The sequence below is a fragment of the Mastigoproctus giganteus genome, chromosome 13 (genome assembly GCF_048544385.1).
Source record: "Mastigoproctus giganteus isolate SK-2022 chromosome 13, ASM4854438v1, whole genome shotgun sequence".
NCBI classification, from domain to species: domain Eukaryota; kingdom Metazoa; phylum Arthropoda; class Arachnida; order Uropygi; family Thelyphonidae; genus Mastigoproctus; species Mastigoproctus giganteus.
In genome coordinates, this window is record NC_143587.1 from 137,502,486 (window position 1) to 137,524,180 (window position 21,695).

Sequence of the window (21,695 nt, forward strand, 5' to 3'; positions counted from 1 at the left end):
AACAGACCAAGGTCTACTTGTGGATAAATGATTCCATGATCTTTAAAAATAAGACGGGAATTATTTGCCTTAATCAGGAGTCCTATTCCATCAAAGTTTCTCAGGAAACGGGTATGTTTCTTGAACTTGTCTTTTAATTTAACTAATTAAATTATTGTCCATGAAAGAAACTTTCATGAAGAATAGCTATATTTCTCGTAAATTACGAGAAATTTTACTTTATTTGCCGAATAAGAAGGGTTATGGTTTCTCAGGTTGTTTTAGACTAACTATGAAACAGCTTTATGGTTGATTAATTTCACAGAGCAACTGAAATTATTATAACCTGCCATGTTATAGAAATATCATGAATTTTTTTCCCAAATAAATTATAATTAGGTTGGTAAGTAATACTTATCTAAAAACCCAAAACAGTAGTAATTCTAAGGGTTCATGCATTATAGCTGCATTGCTATTCAGAACAACTGTTCCTGCAAGATGAGTTTTGGAATAAACCATGTCCGTAAATTTCTACTCACCAGCTGATTAGTATTAAAAAAAAAAAAAACAACTAACATTTTAAAATATTTTTAATACTTACCTTAATTTCTGACTTCAGCCTTACAACTTTTTTTCACATCTCAGAAAGACTCCACTCGTTGCCAGTTCATTTCGAGGTTTGTTTGCATGGTTTACAGACAAACTGATTAACTGCTACATAATTGATGTACCGTTATTTGAAATTCAACTTGATGAAATAATAGCAAAGCTTAAACTGACGGTACTCACCTCAAATACATAACATTAATTCCAAAAAGACGACGTACTTGGAATATGCAAAGAATGATGCAATAAACTATAAAACTGAACACAACATGTACTTGATCAACACAAAAAAAGGGGACACTCGACATGTTTTTATAAAGTTTATTTTCCACTATTTATTTCCATAGGAATTTATAATTTTCAACAGAACTTTTTGTACACTAGAAATGACATTTTTACATTGGAATCATCTTTTGGTATTCATCAAGAAGTTTACAATCTATGTGGCATTAACAGAAGTACATAAAACATGGATAATGTACGAACCTGCAAAGCTGTTTCAAAAATACAACGAGCAAAAATTACACACAGCTATAGTACTTATTTGGTTTAAGAGCTACATACTTCTTACTAATGAAAGCAACTGCAATCAACTCTAGAACCCTTGATAATGACACATTATGTGTTAACCTATATTTCCATTAACCATTCTTCTACTTTGTACATAACGGATTAATAGGAAATATTTTTGCAGCGTGCGCGCGCACGCACACACAAACATACACAAAAAAAGTTTACAAAGTGTAAACTTGACTAGTATGGTACTTTATTCAAAATAGGACCCAACGACTCAGTTGTGAAACTACTAATGGCTTCACTGAAAAAAAAAAAAAAAAGAGCAACTTCTAACCACTATATTTACAACTAAAGAAGTTTAGACATTAATTTCTGTAAAATAATCTTAGCTTGAAAGAAAATGTGATTACAGTTATCGAGCAATGCCTAGTTTTAAAATTTTTTCCACAACTGGTACTCATTTCATTTTGAAAGAATTTTCTGTATCCAATTTGGTGACAACATAATCCTTTTCCATTTTTTTTTTTTTTTTTTTAATTGTTTTGCCTGAATATTACACACTCAAAAATATTTTATCGATGTTTATGAATACATATAAAATTTTAAATATTATACGTTCATACAAACAGCTAAGGAAAATAATTGTCTGCGTAGAATTAGGGATGGAAATTAGAGATGTACAACACATGTCAGAATTAATACCAGGACCATGCATTGTTTGGACTTGAAGTGCTGGAAAATAAGCGAAAGGCCAACATGGAAACAGTGAAACGAATTCACTATTATAAGGACATATTGCATCACGGAGACATCGTTATGCAGTATTTTTGGGCGTTCCCCCATAAAGTTGAGGATGTGGGCTTTGTTATACTGCTTCAAAACAAGCGAAAAACATTAAAAGGTCACTAGCTCAAGCCAAGATTTAATATTCTCTGAAGTAGCATATTACACAAAAGTGTATATGTACTTTTCATCTTTACTATCTCCTGCTCTTTCCCCTACTGCACATAATAATGGTACCACAAGCATCTGCCAATCGTCAGCCAAAATCGCTGCCCTCGTATCTTCCACTATAACGATGGATTCAACCTCAGGATCAAAATAAATTCCATTTAAACGCCCTGCCTGCATCAGAGTAAGCAATGTTATTTCATCTTTCTGGAGTGGCTTCTCTGAACTTCAGAACTACTGTCCCCAGCATCAAATTATCCACAAAAAGTCGAAGAATCGTTGAATTTGAGAAACATGAAAATCCAGTGTTGTAATGTGATCACACATTTGTTATTAGTTCAGATTCAGTGCAAAACTGGTCTTTTTTGTATTGTCATGCATAAAGAAAACAGAGTAACCATAGTAGTAAGTAGAAACCATCTTACAGGTGTTAATCATTATCAAAAAAGTGCCATTAGGTTATCATCATGCATACCCGATTCCCCCAGTGTGAACATGCTTTCATAATCTTTGGAAATTTTGGGGCATGGCTGCACAGCTCGCCAGTTCTTTCTTTGTTTCAGTTCATACATTTTTTTGTGTGTACTATATCTGTACACGTGGATGTGGTTCAAGGAACTATCTTCATGTTGTGCAAGCTGAAAACCCAGAATAATTCCTCTAGTCTCTGATCAGATTCGAGCCTAGACCTCTCCAAACTATTCGAATTATTTTCGCGATTTTTTTTTATTCCCCACAACATTCAAAAACCGGGGATTCACCCTGGAGGTGAATCCCCGATTTCTGACCTTCGTGTGAAAAAAATACTCGTACAGACACGATACAAAATAACGAAGGACCAACATACTATACGAAGATGCGCAAAAAACACATGACAACCAGCAATAGATTCAATGTTATTAAAATTGTGGGAATTAAGAATTTATTTGAAATTTGTTTAGCTAGTATTTTGTTAATTAGGGAATGAAAAATAGGATTTTTATAAATTAGTATCTATGAAATTAAAAACGTGTGCGAAAGTTGAATGTTCATTAAAATCAAGTATAAGCAAATCATTTCACGCATTATTAAATTTTTATATTTATGAAAATGGTAATACATATTTACAAAAAAAAAAAAAATTCGAAGTGCTAAAAGAAATATTGATCCTTGAATAACTATTAATTTATTGAACAAAACACATCGAAAGTAATATACAATTATTAAAACAAGGCGAATTCTGAAACTGCGAATGCGTAGAAACTTAACTTATAATTATGTAGATATTATATAATTGTATTTTATATCAAAATATTTAAATAAATTTTGTATTTATTCTTTCCATTTGTTTCTGTATATTTACTCGCTTGTGCTTCCACGTCGTTGAACAATTCGTGTTTTTGGGTTTAGGTCAACTACCTACCTGAAGTAGCATATTTACCACCTGGTGCTTAATCTGGTGGCCACTTGATCCTCGAAACTTTATATATATGATCATTTATTATTTTATTTATTTATTTTTTTAACCTGTGAGACTTTGTGAGTGTTTGGTGGGCAGTTGACCTTCAACCCCCTTTTTTCATCCTGTAGAGCATAAGGGAAAACAATTGATCACAACAGTAACTCTTGATGCAGAAGCTTGAAGTAAAATTCAGGAATTCATCATTATCAAAAGTCCATTGGATTATCATTAACCTTTCCACTGTGGATGACATTCTTTGCCGCTTACTGATTCCACAATCTCGACACATGTTTCTTGGTTACCGAACTTTTTCACACAACTTTTCTTAAATCGATTCCGAGCAATCCAATATTTTTTACATTAAATCCGCATGCGAAGAACCACTAAATACTTTAAATGTTAGACGTCCTAGGTGTTCAAAACCACCAACCTACCAACAAATTACTAGAGAAAAACAAAGTTGATAAAGGAGGAACTTCGCTCATCCAGAGGAGAGAGAGAGAGAGAGAGAATTGACACTAAAGCACTTGATACGATAATGAATGGAGATATGACTTCCGGTGGGTTCGGGGATCCTTTCCTACCAGTCACTTCACTAGAAAATACGCACGAAACATCTATAGTCAGTGTACTTACCTGTGCTGATACACAAACACACAATGGACCTTCTGAGAACGAAGGTTCAACCCGCAAGAAAATTTCCTTTGACGGGTTACTCCTCAGAAGTGGAGCTCAACAATCACACGAAAATCTCGTGGTCCGAGTCGGAGTGGAAACCCTGGAGGTGAATCCCCGAATCGTAAGAGTGAAAATCCTCATCCGGGCAGTTCAGTTTACAGATAGAGTTCGCCTTCCGATAAGGCGGCGCCCACTTGCTACCCGTACGGCACCGCCAGCAGAACTCTGAGCCAGCCACAAAGGTCAGTGGCCTTGAGCTGGCCACAGTGGAGGAACGTTGTCGCAACTTCGGTTCCGTAGCGGCATGCGGGAGGATTGTGGAGTTCACAGCGGAGTGACTAGAGCGCGAAGACAAGGTGGAGTCCGGAGAAGTGACCTGATCGCAAGGGTCGGACAAAGACTCCAAACTCGGGGAGCGGCAGCCATCCTCTTCTCCATCTTCCTCATCCTCCTCGTCGGGACATAAACTGAGAAAGGAACGCTGTCTTTCGCGGATGTCAACAATGGTATCGTGGAGAGAAAGCAGCTGTATGAACAGGCGATTGTCTTGATCCGTTAAGGAGTTCTGAAAGATAGGGGAAGAAAGAAAGAAACAAAGAACAGATTAGCATTATAGGAGTAGTTCTTGTATGCATCTCATTTTTAAATAACAACCACCCTCGCTATTATATGCTGCCAAGAACATAGTGAACCCTATTAATATCATTCGATTTAGAATTAAAACCGTCTTACCAGCATTCAAGTAGCCTGTAGTGAGGTTAGGAATACCATGGGGAATTGAAGGGCTAAACAATTTTCAACGAGTGTAAGCTGATCCTATTGTGGATCAATTTTTCCTGACGTTCAATTTTATTGAATTACACTCACTTTCTCGGGATTATAATTTTTAACTTACTTAATATACTACAATTCAAAAATTGTATACGAATTTCACAGTTAAAATTTAAATACGAGTAGCAATATATTTCAAACGATATAGCATCACATCCTTTGACAAAACCTGATACGATCATTAAAAATTGCAGTGATAATTTACTTACATAAGCTGAGCACAATATATAAATTATAGATATGCATACAAAATATAAAAATCCATAATTCCAAAATACAATCAATAAAATATCATAAACCTATAATAACAGCGTAATTAGAATGTTACATTTTTTGATAAATATGGATATTAAATGACATGAAGTGGATATAATCGATTTATTTTAGATGAAAATTTACTACTGCTGATAAATGAATGTACCTGTAAGTTCTGTAAGAGCCTGCAACGTACTTCTGAAAAATTATGCTTCTATGGATAGATATTTAAAGGTTTAATATTATATATTTTCAGGGGTATCTGCTGTCATAATTTAGAATGCAGCCTTGGCGCACGCAATAGGAATTTGTACTTTTTCTAATCTGCTTATCAGAGAGTTGGAAAGAAGTGTCCAGACAGCAAACACCAGTGCAGGAAGAACCACTGCAGTAATTGATATTTTAATTTATCATTAAAGGAGACTGGTTCCTATAATGATTAAAGACTAAAGTTTAATTTTGTTTAAAATTAAAACAAATTTTAAACCATTAAAATTTGTTTTAATGGTTACAAAATGCAATTGTATTTGCAATGCAAGAAATGAGAAGTTTAACGCATTAACCCGAGTTGCCTTACAATAAACACCACCTCGAATGACATTTACAATTAGAAACAGAAAGCATCTGTACTACTTCCTGTTGAAGTACATTTATTACAGAAAGGCGACCTTTGCGTAACCAGTGAATAGTTTCTCCAGCCTGTATCCTCGTTGACCTTTGTAAACCGGGCCTCTCTCCCTCTGCAAATCTTGAGAATATTTTTCAGCGTTCAAACCCACGTCCCGCGTAGAGCCGATAGATGTCATGAAGAGAATACAATACACACCACTCAATTAGGCTCCCACTCACAACGAAAGAATAACTGCCTACGACCAAGGGAAAGTCTTTTTTAACAACGAGGAGGAAATGCTACACTGAATGTTATAGTTAATGAATAAACGACTATCATTATAGGCACCATTTTGGACTGTAATTTACGATGGCAGAAAAAAGGACCCAGCAATGATGGATAATGATGTTGTATGCGCAGGAGGTTGCGTTACCTGAAGGTCGAAAATTACATCACAGTAGCCTTCTGACTGACACCGAGAGGTCTCGTATGCTGTTCACTAGAAAGGATTCTATTCATCTGTGTCGTCTGATTTAAGTTATTACTCCTGACTTTTTTTTCCCCACGAAATCAAATGATCCACCTTATTGATGTAATACCCGAACATTTTTCTTTGATTAAAACACTATTTCTGTTAAAACTATTGATAAACAAAGAGGTGCAAATATGCTATAGGGCAGGAGTGGATAACTTAATTTGTGATGCTATCTACTTTTTTCCTTGAAAATGTGCCGCGATCTACTCGTTGGCCACTCCTGCTATAGGGGAATTACCCGCTACTTCCCGTAATGGTTGCATAAAAAAAAAAAAACAACAACTTCTTTACATAGTCTCAAATAAATACCCATGGCATTTACGAAACCGACTTGGTCTTTTCTTATGGAAAATTTCGTTTTATAATCAAAGTAAATCCTCAAAGATTAGCAGCTTATAATGGAAAATATATCTTTTCGCAGCTATTTTTGGTGCACTTGTAGAGATGTTTGCTTAGTGGTAGCAATGGCACTTCCCAAGATATAATTTACATGAAGAACTGAAGATAAATAGTTCCTCTGATTGTGACACTAAATGAAAGTTATATTATATAAAATTTTCGTAAGCTGGATTTACATCATGGGAGAAGGGGGCAATATGTATAAATAACCAGTGGCTTTCCCAGAAATTGTCTGGGAGAGTACGGGGTCCCCCCCATGGGTACACCAACGTAACTACAAAAGTGAATTATCCCACACTGCCTTGTTTAAATCCATTAAATGTCGTTTAAGAGATGCACTGCTGTTTTATAGACAACGTATTGCTTTGTTCTATCCGAATACAGACAGAAACTTCATATTTTCAGGTTTGCTCTTAGAGAGTCATTAGGAAGGGGGGGGGGGGACTACGGGTCAGAAGCAATAAACCAGTCCAACAACTTGGCCGTTTTGCCTTTCTCTAAATTGCCCGGGTTCGTGCATGGCGTTGTCGTTGACCCGATGAGAGGGCGGGCAAGGGTGAAAGGAAAGTCCACGGAGTAGTGGAAAGAAATGCAACCTCTGAATACGTGGGTGGCGATGCGGAAAACAGAGAAGTGAAGAATACAGGGAACATATTAGGGTGTAAAGAACTATCCTTGGTGCAGCTAACTTTATGTATAACGTTCATAATGGAGAATACCGAGTCCTGCACCGATGTTCACACGAACATCGCTTGACATTCTCACATGCGCAGACTATTTCGGTGTCGAGCGTGTTCTTGAATGCGTTACCTAGCAACGCTTTCTATTTAAGTACAACAAATGCCCTTCTACGGTTCACAGTCTCTCATTCAAATCTTCCCCCACCCACCCCATCTCTTCGAGCAATTTGCTAGTCGTTGGTGCCGGCAGAAACAGTGGCAGTTCACTGCTAAGCTAATTATAGCCTCCTGTCGCATTTTAGAACAACTAGATTTCTTAAAATTTAACTTTTTTTTTGTGAACAAGAGAAAAAGAAGAACACTTTTTTTTCTTAGAAGACTATCATTCATGGCATTGATAGTGTTCTAAGAAAGAGGTGTTCTTCTATTTTTATTTTTAAAATAATAAGGCTTCACTGTTTCATGACCATATAATTTGCAAAATCCCAAAACCATTCCAGCATTAAAGAACTACTTTCTATCAGATTTTGTAACCCTGTTTACTCTGGTACGGCCTACTTTCTACCACTTGGCCAGTGCGTGATGACGTAACATACCTCATGTGGTGGTATTATATTTGTGTGTCACATAAACCGGTAACAGGAGAACAAGAACAAAAAACGTTCCTTGATAAAATACCTCGGTCAGTTGGCCATAAATTAAGCAAAGCGAATTCTCTAAAAGTATTGCTGTTATCCGGAGAAGTCACAGGAAAATTTAAAAGATTTGCTGTTATTAATGCACCCTGTTGTATAACCTCATTACTTGATTCAAATGAAATTCTGCAAGTTTTGAACAGAATCTTCCTCCCTTTGCTACTGGAAAACCAGCAGCTCCCGAATTTCTTTTTCTAGCACTCGAATAATTTCCAAAGCCAAAAAACATCGCTGTAACCACTCATTGGATTAGTGAAAAAAGGATGCAACACCAAGGGGAATTAGTAATAATGCAATATTTATTAAATATTTGATGAACATCACAGAGTAATAAGACACATGAAATACAACCAATGAATAAGGAGTTGGAGAAGTTTGATTTCTGGGAGGGCTTATTGGGGGAACATCGACCCACCCTGGGTTACAATGCCAGAAGAAGAATGAAATGTTAGTAGCTAAGTTTTTTGAGTCCTTAGGCAAGAAATCATTTTGGGCCCCTTATTTTTATTAAAATAAATTTTAATTAGGTATAATATAAAATAAATGTTGAATCATTTTAATAACATAAATGTATTTTATTTACGATTTCTTTACAATTTTGCAAACATCAAAAACATGAAAATTAATATTACAATATGATACTACTTATTAAATACAATTTGACAAACATAAAAAATTATACTATAACTAATAAATTTATGAGAAACGTTAAAAATGTTACTTTTCGTAACATTTTAACATTTTCGTGCATTTGCGAAACATTAATAATATCTTTTAAATCCATTTTACTAGCATATTTATGCTCAATCATTGCAAGATTGCACACTACTTTGACCAATAGCATTTCTTTTATTATTCGTAATTTACTAAATGATCTTTCGGCAGAGGCAGCTGACACGGGGAGGGTAAAAATAACAGAAATAAAGTAAAAATTTCTGAAAAGTCATTTTCTAGGGCACTATATTTTCAAATAAAAAAAATTGTCTGATAGATATGTCTATTGATAAAACTAAGTGTGATTAAATTACAATATTGAATCAGCAGTTGGGGAGAGAGTACAGATGAACTTTGAGATTTTCACACTCAATATATCAGCATTTGATATATTATTTTTTTCGGTCCTAGTGTTGCAAAATAAATGTTTACTAACTTCATACTTTCGAAACGATTTTTAAACAAACAAATCTGAAGCTAATTTATCGTACTGTCTTTTAGTTCTATGTTGTCGTTTGTCTTTAAATTTGGGTTCTACCCCGAACTCCTTGGCAATTTGCTCAGATTCGTATGAATGTCGAATGTTTTGTAAATTTTTACTGACTTAATCCAATTTTTTTTATTATTTTTTTTATTTTGGTAGTTGTTGGCGCATCGGCTTCTGTGGCCATATTGCACCTCCCAAGGTTTTTTGCAGTACTTTGATCCAAGCCCGAGGCGGGAATCGAACCCGCGACCTTTGGGTTGCCGAGCAGGTACTTTACCCACTCGGCTAGCCCGGTCGGCTGACTCAATCCAATACAGAAGTACATTCATCAAAGCCTTTACTCTACATCATGCTTCTGTAGGGTTTTCAATCATAATTAATTTCGCACATCGCGTTATTCAAAAATATACAAATGAAAATAAAATTAAATGTCATCATTTGCTTCATTATTATAAGCGTTTCGTCTCTGTCTGCTTTTTTTAGTTGATTTAAGATTAATTTCTGTCAAAGCTTTTATAATGTCCAGAAAACGAATTTTCACAGCTGTTATAGACTTTAATCTACCAGACCAGTGAGTAGGGTTGAGTTTTTTTAATGTAACTTCAGATTCCCCAGTAAATTTAGAAAGAAGGTCCCATCTTTTTGTACTATTTCCCAAAAAAAATATACACATTTCGAAGAATGTCGAAAAATGATGAAACGTTATTACAACAATTTACGCTATCATTAATAACTATACAGTATTTAAATTGTGACGTGCACAATGAATGAACTCTGCATTTGATTGGATCCTTTTAATGCGTGACTGCACACCATTATAAACCTCAGTCATGGCATTAGCCCCATCATATCCCTAACCATAACATTTTTCAATGGGAATATTTAGTTTGTGTAATATTTTAATTATGTTATCCGTCATCATTTCTGCCGAATGATCATCCATGTCATAGAATCCTAAAAACATTTCACAAATTTCAAAATCTTTGGATTTTTCATTTTCGTCGCGAATTATGTGAACATATACAATAACACTTAATTGATCTGTTTTTTGTGAGATCTGGAGTAGTATCTAAAATTGATGAATTAATTTTGAGTGTTAATTTTTTGTTAATTTTGTACCTAAACATTCTATTAACTCATTTTGGAAAGTGGGACTTAAATAAGTTACTGAACCAGATGGCTTATTATTAATGTTTCATTACGTCATCATAGTAGGAAAGTAAATGGGCTTACGATAAAAAATTGCCGTTGTAAAGTAATCTTCCGAAAATAATTCCTGATGACCGCGAAATGCTAAAAGAATTTTTATTCGAAATAATCGTTCTAGTACCATTTTCCAAAATGAAGATCTTTTATCAATCGTTGCATTCTTTAGCACATGCCTCGATACGATGTTTAGAAACACTTGAGTTTTTATCCGAAAAGATAGATTTTTCCAATCCAAACGCTACTGATTTTTAATATTTGAAAACAGCCAGCATGGTTGGCAATATGTTGCATCTAAAATTCGTGAGTAGCACAGCCACAAACGAGGAACTGGACCATACATTGAAGTAGAATAGTAGTACGTGTCACTAAAACTTCTATTTTGTTGTTCAGGATCCCTTGGAAATGGTCCTTTAGGTCTCTGAGGTGACAAACTCAACGTTTCTTTGTTTCATTGAAAATGTCCACGTATTCTCCAAGATCGCTTGAGGAATTAAACGGGCAGTGCGTTCAACATTAATTTCCGACGAAGGCATATCCATGATTGTTTAATTGTTTTCGTTTGATGACCCTGCTTGATTTAAATGATCCGTAGATATATTTACACCAGCAGCATTCTTTCTCACATTTTCCGATTCAGTACTGGTCTTTTCTTTACCTTCTTCTGGACATAATTCATTATTGTGTTTTGTAAAGAAATGATCTAATTTAGGTAATTTATTGACTGCTTGTTCTTTTGCTTTCTTCATCGTTGATTTTTGGGCTCAACTCTTTCCCCTTTTCTTTTCATCCATTTTTAACTAAACATTTTATTAATTTAATTTTAACCTGTATATGGCCAAATGTTCGTATACCTGGGGCCTATCCCCCCCTGTCAAGTTGGGGAATCCTGAACACCAATCGATATAACGCATACAGATACAGTAACCGAGCGGATGTCTGATCACTATACAAAGTTGCATTTGTAAAAGCAAAATAAAGACTGTCGCCGCTTGGGTTTGTTATGTTTTGTGAAGAAGAATTCCTTCCTTATTTCTGGATGTATCACACTGTTGAAGAGCGCAGTGAGAAAAATATTTTCATTACATGTTGCGTCTGTCTATAGGCCCTAGCGTAGTAGCGGCGGACCTTACTTGCATCTGTTTATGGGCCCTGGTGAAGTAGGGCCCCCTTGGCTTTGCCTACTTTTGCTATACGGTAGCTATGCCCCTGCCTTCACATATTATACTTGGTGGTAAGTTTTCCGGTTATTATAAACGAATGGAAAGAAACGGAAATGTCGATATTTCTTTTCTACCCTTTTTTCGTTTATAATAACCAGACATTTCCGTTTCTTTGAAGTTGAACTCCAACTTTCAAACTCTGCTCAAATATTAGTCTAAGGATAGCTGATGTTTAATTTTAAAAGATGCCTCAAGGGCTTAACAAAAACAAAAAGAAGAAAAATAAGTATGAGATTTCGGCATGCACCATTTGTTCTGCTCTCTACAATTCCAAGGGACCAGCAGGCCTGATATTCTACTAAGTTTTAGAGCCCAGTTCTAAAAGTGCAGATCCCACCACCACCTCTCCATTCCATGGGGTTTATTTCATTCTTCTTCAGTCATTTTTCATTCTGCTGTAATTGATCCGGTGTAATGTTGCAGAAATCCTAAGGTCATGCCAAGTGTGCGAAGAGTGAGCGACGTCATGTCAAGCTTCCCGTTAAACTAAATTAATCTCTCGGTGACATCACCGCCGATTTCCAAGAACGAACTCTAGCAGAGCGTTAAGACAGGACACCGTAACGGTTTTGGCTCTGTTCGAAACAGGACGCTTAGGAGGTGTTACGTCTTCGGGCAGAGTTTCATAAGACGACTACTAATCCCCCTATGATAAACCATAATCCTTGTTCCAGGATTTAATTACTTCCTAATTCTCATTGTGCTCTTGGTAGGACCAGTCAGTAGTGAGTCGCCGCCCGTGGTTGGCGGTTCATCCATGGAAAGGTGCTCAACCATCTCCACTATGACCAGGTGTGTTCACGTACTGCGGAGCATTTCGAGGTCAGCTGAGTACCGAACAATGGAAAGCTGACACTGCAGAAAAACAAGTCTCCATTCTTCACCTGCACTCATTACTGTTGTCGAAGCTAGAGAAGTTCCCTATACTTGCTCCTCCCCCGCGTCTCTCGAAAGTAATTACAGGCTGAATTGTGCGGGGTCGACAGCGCGGGCACCCTTGAGCCAGCTGTGACAAGCTCTCGGGAAAATCGACTCTCCCATTTCCGGAAGATAACGAATGCACGGTTGTAGTAAAAAGCAAAGAGGAAGGAGTTCCCTTGTAATTTAACTCAGTCTTGAAAGGCAAAGTAGGCAGGGGGAGTACACACTGGGTACTAACCCTGCTTACTAGCTTTGCAAGTCGCTTAGGGCAAAATTCCCGAGCTTACAGACCTAAGTGCAACACTTCTCGACATTGATAAAGTAGGTGAAGAAATGAAGGGCAATCTTGGGGGGAGTCGCCCAGGTTTCCCCTCTGCAAAAGGCTGTTTACATTCTAATTTAATGGTGAAACTAAGAAACGTTTGCAGGGTTTATTATCACCAAATGGTTCCAGTTAATCGCTCCTGGTAAGCCGGTTATCATGCCAGTGCTGCAAAGCACGGCACATAGGGGCGGAGAGTGCCCCATTCTGGCGTAAATTGATTAAGCACTTCATAGTTAAGAAGGTAGTGACAAAAGATTAACAAGGCTATGATGGAAGTTGCACTTACAGTTTATTCCGCTTACTGCAGAGGTTTGCATATTTAACATCCTATTCATCTGTTAGAGAAACATCTGGAAACCAAAATATTTAATGTGGGATAATCTGCAAAGACAGGCGCTCTATGCCGAAATTCAAAAGTTATTCAGAAGAAAGTAATGTGATTTTGGAGAACTGAAGGTAACGATATGTAAAGCAACATTAATAAAAATGCATTTAATTACACGCAAAAAGTATGTTTTCAATACTTTTATCTTATAAAAATACGAATAAATCTTTATTATTATTGTATGGGGCCGTTAAATGCCACACAGGTTAAAAATAAGGATTAACTACACTGAACATTCTATAAAATTAAGAAATAAACAATAATGAATTTATATCGATATCTTGCATAATCAAGCACACGTTTAGGTCGGAATCAGTGCAATTAGCATTAGTACAAAATCTGAGAAAATCTTATGAAACTGCAAGATCCTATCGAGCATTGGCACTAGAAAGAATTAAGACTAAGTTCTAGGAGATAAGGCTGGATTACCTCTGAGTCGTGGTTGGGAGAGTAGGAAGATCCATTTGATGGTGGCTGTTCTCGTACAAGCGCATTTATCGTATCAGAAGTATGGAGTCCATGTTTGAACACATTTTAAGAGCCTTTTATCATTTCAAATAAAATAAATGTTGCTGTTAAGTGTTGAATTTTCGGCTGAATAACGTTCATGCTATGATGCGATTCTGTTAGACAGCCGATGGATATGGAGTGTAAGAAATAATGCTTGTATGTTGCTTTTGATAAGAAGAAAGGAAAGTCTAATAACCCATGTATGAAGATTGCCGCTAAATGCGACAAACAATACTTGATATACTAACCGTTACCCGCAACCAAATAATTAAAATAAACGTACAAAAACAAAACTATGAAACTACAAAAAATTAGAAAAAAAAAAAAAAAAAATATATATATATATAAAATTCGAAACTGGCCACAATCTAATCAGTGATGCTAATTCTAATATAGGGTAACACAAGATTTTTTGATGCTTAAACATCTATAGTGTAGCAATGACGTCACACTACCCACGCGACTGGTGAGAAAAGTGACTTGAAATACTGAAATTAAAGCGAAAGCATACGGGGCCACGGTGGCCTTGTGGCAATGTTGCCGGCTTGCTGAATAGCTGATCGAGGTTCGATTCCAGCTGCTACCCACATGAGAATTTTCTCAGGGGCATTCAGCATTGAGTTCGGCGGTCTCAAATCGTGGTCGTGAGGTTTTTCACCGGGATTGACTCCGGTTTTCCCCTCACAACAGACAAACCGCCCTTCGCGACGAGGGGTACACGAAAATTTGATAGGGATAGGGACGCGAGTAGACTAAACTCCGCAGCGTTTTCGCTGCGGACTTTCCTCTTGAGGGAAGGGGGTTAGTGGGGCAGCCGCGCCACCATCATAAGGTGGGTTGGGCCCACTATTTAACAGACATGTTCTGCTCCTTAAAAGAATTCATTGCATGCATTAAGGCAGTGGATTTCGGCTGCAGCTAAAATCCATTGATTAAAATGTGAATAATAATGCTGTTTGGGAAAAATCAATTGCAAGTTCATTACAAAAAAAAAAAAAAATTAGCAAGCGTTAATAATTCACGATTTATGAGCGAAGAGAAATTTTCGTTTCGTTTCGTTTCGTTTCTACACTATGAAACTACAAAACGAAAAATGTACAAAAAATTGAAAATTAGAAAATATATATACACACACACACATATTTGTGTGTGTATATATATATATATATATATATATATTATGTAGACTATTCTACAAATGGATTTTTCTAACCCAAGGATGTTTTGTTTTTTTTGCGTGTGTACACACGCTTTATTTATTTTATTTTATTTTATTTTTTTTATTTATTTTTTTTGGTAGGCCTCACCGAAATCATACAAAGACTAATTCATTTGTTTTAGAAGTTTTCAGGTTTAACCTCTGTATGAGGGTTACATTAATATATGGAATTATTAAATTCGATTATGTACATTAAAAACATAATTAAACACATACAACAGCATTACAGTTAACCATTAGAAATAATATAATATTATATTTAGTTGCAGAAGTATATGTTTATTTTAGAGTTAATTAATGGAACCCTGTTTTCACTTAGGACATCTGGTGAAATAATCTTTAGACTAAAAAAACATTTCAATGGCAGGCAGTCATCAGAATTGGATGAGTTGAAATGTTCGTGACACGGCTTTGAGCTCTATTTCTTACAATTGCAGATCTTGACATCTAATAAGAGCATGTTTTACAGAATTATCTGGGAAGAAGTGTTCCATTCAGTCCAGGTTATTAAGTAAAGATCGCCTTTGGGTGTTATGGGTGTAGTGTTACACCCTCCTTCACCTTGAGGGTGTGTCAGAACTCTTCAGATGTCATGGGTGTCAATCATCTTTATGAATTGGTCACTGTTCCTAGAAGCAACAAGTTTTCCAAGGGATGACTTGCAGGTTAGCAACTATTGGTGACCTTGAGATGGTTGGTGTGTTCCGAGTAACTTTATTTAGCCATCGGATGATCCAGTATTCAAAAATGTTAAGGAATTTCGATACATGACCAGAAGGTAAAAAGATTACAGATGCATACGTGAAAACTGGGGTAATGCACTGTTGAGTATACTGTATCATTTTTGTGTTGTTTATACCGGTAAGTTCCCCAGTGCTGCTAATATTTTGAATTTTGTTTCTGTAAAGTGCTGGAGAAATGTAAGATTTTCAATCTAGACGAGCCCAGAGTGTTTATGGGATATGACTTTTTTTTTTTTTTTAATTGGATTTTATTCAGTCGGATGTCATTCTTTTGTTTTCTCTTCGTAAATGTTATTTGAGCTGATTTAGTGTTATTAATTTCGAGGCCAACTGAGCTTAAGTAGATTTGTAATTCAACTGATAATTGAATTCGATTCGTTAATATACTTCTTCCGTTTAATAAGTTCTAATATCATTTTACTTTAATTTTATATTCTTACAGAAAAGTCTTCCAAAGGTGCCGAAGGGCCACACAAGACTTGAGCAGAGGGGTTACTCACTCTTCCAACGCTTGTCACTGAGTTGTCAAACCATTTGAAATGCGTTACAACTATAAACTGCATTTTTCAATGAACTTAGCATGAAATAGGTCATATGACACACTGATAACTTGATATTGACCCATTTTTAAAAATTTCTAGTTGGCTCATGTTTTGTCTGATTCACGATGATATCTTGGCGTTGACATGCACAGCATTAAAGAGACCTATAAAAACCCGCATCTTTTGTTTTCTGGATAAGAAGACTCGTAAACAACATTGGTTCATTGACCTAAGAGCAACGAGACGTTAAAATTCGGCAAAGTACCGTCTCCTGCACGTTAGCTTACCTTCATTTGAAATAATTAGTTTCCAATAATTTGTTTGAATCCAAGCGAACAGTCTGTACTTCGCAAGTGAAAAAGAGCTCCATTTCAACATTTTCTTCCTGAACAACGTCATTTCAGAAGAACCTGGCATATGTTTTAAAAATCATGCGCCGTATAAAAGTAACCATGACATCCATTATTTTTGAGTAACCGGTACAAAAAAAAAGGTCATTATTATATGAAAATTTGACGATGTTACGTAATAGTCCAGCCTGCTGATTGCCAAAGAGCACGATAGGCGAAAATAATGATTATACAACTATTATCAGGTTCATTTTCTTTAACGCACTTTGGTAATCTGGAAAAGAAATCTTTAAACCAATTAAAAATATACATCTATATAACATAATAGTTAAACGCTAACCAAAATCGCTGTATTATGTAATCCCAGGGGCTCACATTTGGTGAGTACAGGTTTGGCACACCAAGGGTCCTGAGCTGGATATCATCATTCTTCTCTTTCTTGGTGATTCCCTTCTACTTCTCTCTCTCTCAAATTATTTTTGGCTGGTGCAGCATAAGCCTCAGGCTTCCTTGCACTATAGGTCTAGTAATAATAATAATCAAACTGGAAAGTTGATGGGTACGCATAAATAATAAGAATTAGTTCTCCACCTGTACGGTTTTTTAGTATACTTCTTATTTGTGCTGTTCATCAAATGAATCATCCACTGGCTGCTCGTAAAATTCCATTTATGTAATTGCAACTGAATGGATGAATTTTAAAGAAATAAGAATTAGACTGCGAAGTATGTTACCAAAACAATCCAGATTACAGCAATAAGTAATTTATTATGAATAATTACATTAGTGTATTATAGGCTTCACAGGAACTTTACGATCGCTCTATATCAATACTAAAAGGATAACTGGCCGGCGGCTTTTACGTTCTTTTGGAATAAAATGCGCATCTACTTGAAGCTTTTATAGCTAGCAAACACCATGCTCAAGTACATACTTCCACAGTTAAACTATAGATAACATTTTAACCAATCTCAATGCAACTTATGTTGAAGCCATAAATTCACAGTGTTAACTGTTTTCTTGAGCATTAACTCGATGGACGTCTTTATTCTGTTCTCTCGACCTCGGCCACAATTACGGACAACTTATTTCAACGATCCACAACTTGCTGCCTGAAGATAAACTTCATGATGTCTAGTAGCCCATTGTTCGCCTCTAATATTTGATACATGTGCCCTCTGGTTCATGGCTCACTTCCCAATGAGAATATTCATCTCTCGTTCATTTTAATAATCATCCTCCTCTCCTCTATACATTTAAATCAAATCCTCCCCCTCCCCAAGTATCTTAGTTGAGGAATTTCTAGATGTAAATATAGAATTTCTAGAGAAGACTTTGCACTGTTCACCAATCTAATCCCCCTTCTTTGCACAGCCTTCTCTAGAAATTCCATATTTTTATAGATGCAGCCTCAGGACCTGGATACAATAGTGCAATACAGTACTTGCATTTTGTAGCATTAAACTTTATGTACTATTTTTCACTTCTTAGTAACGTCCACATCTGCCCATGGAGCTTTACATCCTCAGCTTCAGTAGCTTTTGAATAGGTGCTTCTCTGATATTATTATAATATGATATCAGAATGAGTTTATAATGATATTTCAACCCCACCGCCGTTGTAGCTGGGTTGTCGATTATACAACTTTGATCTTGGAAGAGGGGTACTGTAAAAAAGCTGAAAGCAATATTACAAAATAATGAAGAATTAAGAAAAATTCACCTAGTGGAAAAATATATTATTTAATCTCTTATTTTTATTGTTAAAAGATGTATTTTTATTATTATTATTTCACAGAAAAAAAAATCTAGCCTTTTTTCACTAAACAAAAATGAAAATCGATTGAAAACATGACCCATCCATAAGTGTTTTCCCCCTTCTAATTACAACTATTTTTCTCAGTTAACGTCCTTCACGAAAGCTTCTGTTCGTTATTTAGCGTGGCACCTGGTAGATTGTGAGGAATACCGTATACTGAATTTCTATGAGAAAAAAAAAAAAAAAAAAAAAATATATATAAGCTATATTTGTTTTGTGTTTTTTTAAGTAGTATGATATTTTATTTTATAAGTTTAATTCAAAGAAGTATATGTATTTAATTTATATTTTGTATGTGAATATTTTTTATATACAAAACTTAAAAAAAAAAAGTGTAAAAAATTTAAGTGTGGCGTTAAAATCCTAAAAAATTTAAGTGGGGGCATTGGAATACTAAGGATCTGGTCACTTTATCATATATACAATAATTATTATTTATTTAGCTTCATTACGCTCCATGTTTTCAATTTCGATGTCCTGACATTGCACAGTTGATTGTGTAATGGGAGCTAAACAATGAGAGGGCACAGTGGTAGCAATCTCCCCAGGAGTAAAATATCTCACTAAATACTGACAATTACAGGATAAATAACACACCTTAATACAGTGTATCTCTTAAAGATACTGCAATGAACAACAGAAGAACTGGGTCACAAATATTGGTTTTTGGAAGAATAAAACTGTTCTCTCATAACTCACTTGTTTTTCACAGTTGTCAAAATGGGGACAAGGCATAGTGGCCTCCTTAAGAACAAGATCTATCGAAATTCCAAGCCGACCACCTTTGGATGCAACCGGTTTACACACTGTCGGACGACTTTCCGCATCTCAGGGTTACGCCGGCCCTCCTCCTCCGCACACAGTTAGGGATGTTTTAGTAAAAATTGACTCCGAACGATATTTAATTTCTTAGCATTTAGCCCCCGCCGGTAACCATGGGAACACTTCCTCCTTATCCTCCCGGAGAGTCGAAGATAAGCCTAGTTGCCCTATCATGCGATTATTTACCTTGCCCCGAAGCGGCCACGCACAACCTGGAATTAATGTTTCTGCGTGACCTGACGCCACGTAGTGGGTGGGGTTTTTGCGTAGTTTGCAGATGTAGTCGGTTGTAGTCATTGGCGAGCTTTATGCGAATTTGGAATAGTCAAGGAAATAAACGAATCTCTTTTTCTTTTTTCGGCTCATTCTCCAGTAAATGTGAAGTACATGCCTGATACCAAGTCTATGCAACGATTTCAGTTGATGTAAGGAATGAGATGCTTTCTCGTATAGAAATAGGGAACGAGAAGCCACGAAAATCAGCCCATTGGAAGTCGAGTTGTTACGTGCAGACAGACAGACAGGAATGGAGATAATAGGCGCTTTATGCATATATGTTAAAGCGTCTAAAATTGCATCTGGAAAGTGGTAACTAGAATGTGGGTCTTAAGTTTAGTGTTGTCAAATATTAGAACAATATAAAAGTCGCTCATACAATAACATTTCTTTAACGTACTATGAGACAACGTGCACATCACACACAAATTAACGCTCTAAGACGTGCAGGGGATGTTTTCTAGGGAATTTATTTTAAAAATAAGAAAATGTGAATGGGGAAAAGTAATCATTTATGATAATTTTGAGACACTCAACTTCGATCAATGCCGATGGATTAAGTGAAATTTAATAATCGTCGCATTTGGAACTCAATCTGTTTTGTCAAACAGTTAAAAAGTCACGTGACTCTCTGGATGAATGAATGACTCGGGAGTGGATTAAAACATTCGAAAGATTACAGTCTTCTTCATTCCGTTCTGACTTGGTTTCGATGCTATTTTAATAACAGACTGGCACGCGACCGTGATCGAAGTAATTCATCACGTGCATATCTCTGGCAAAAGTGCCGCACCTTAAACAAGCTTCATTCCAGAAGTAAAAATGACTACTTATTATTCAAAATTATATCTCACGAAGAATGCAAGCCAAGTCGTTTCCTGTGCCGTGGAGCGGAAGTCTCCCAGCAAGTGGGTCAGACATTTGCATTGTAGAACAGCTTGTCATTTCTGGAGGAAACCTTAAGAAATATCATTTAAAATTCGAATGAGTGTTCAAAATATTACTGGGGCGCCTCGCTGGCATGGAAACAACTGTCAAACAGCAGGTAGGGAAGAGGGACAGAGACAATACGGTACTTTAAATAACTTCTGGCAAAGTCATCTGTGATGAAATTCACGTAACTCCATTGACAAGGAAAGGGGAGAAACAAAAGGTACAGACCCTGAGTAAAACTATTTTATGCCTGTGCATGTGTTGCAAGATGGGGCGATACCCCCAGATCCGAATACACTCTCACCTTCTGCACACGTCACCATGATTCGCAGCTTCTGAAGAACCTATGATCAGGAGTTACCAAAAACTACGATGATTCAGCGTTCGCAATTATGAAATGCGCGTGACCTCTCCGCTAATGATAATGGCATTCAACGATGTAATGAACACCTGAAACGTTTTCCCCTTCAGCAAGCTGCCAGATGGGCATTTATCTGCGTCAAGTCAACAGTAACACACATTCCTTCTCTAAATGTGACGTAAGAGTAGAGCAAATGCGACAAGCTTCAGCAGTTTTGTGGCTAAGCCCCCGCATTTTTGGGTACCCGTTTGAACTCGGGTATTTACGCTCGTCTGCACCATGAAATTCTTAATGCAAAACAATCATTAGAATTTAAAAAATCAAAATACGATCGCTATACGGGTGGACCAAAATTTTAGACACTTCTCAGTAAAATAAAATGGCAAATAACGATTTTCACTTGGCTTAATTATAATTCACTTTAGGATAATTCCTATACACTAGGGGTTCATCCTTCCAATTTTGTTGTACCATTTTCATTTATCCTTTTTTATTTTCAAAATTTGAAAATAAAATTCATGGTCAGAAATTTAGTTTTGAAAATACCTTGTTTAATATAGCATTCTGCTCATCGCAACTTGCTGAGGACCGGGTGAAGGCGTATTTTTGGACGTTCCCTCACCTCTCCCCTAGGAAAAGGGGCCGTTCTGGTTACGAATCCTTGCTCTACATGTTGGATACTGC

The 21,695-nt window shown here is 36.3% G+C and overlaps 1 protein-coding gene across 1 annotated transcript in view; it reads right to left on the reverse strand.

The window, feature by feature from the left end:
* Positions 1 to 3,550: 3,550 nt before the first annotated feature.
* Positions 3,551 to 21,695, reverse strand: part of LOC150076472 (uncharacterized) — a 60,436-nt gene continuing 42,291 nt past the window's right edge. The window contains exon 2 of the mRNA XM_090387065.1: positions 3,551 to 4,736. Within this exon, the coding sequence (XP_090243191.1) occupies positions 4,233 to 4,736 (504 nt within the window). The 3' untranslated portion in view covers positions 3,551 to 4,232. The remainder of the gene's footprint in view (positions 4,737 to 21,695) is intronic.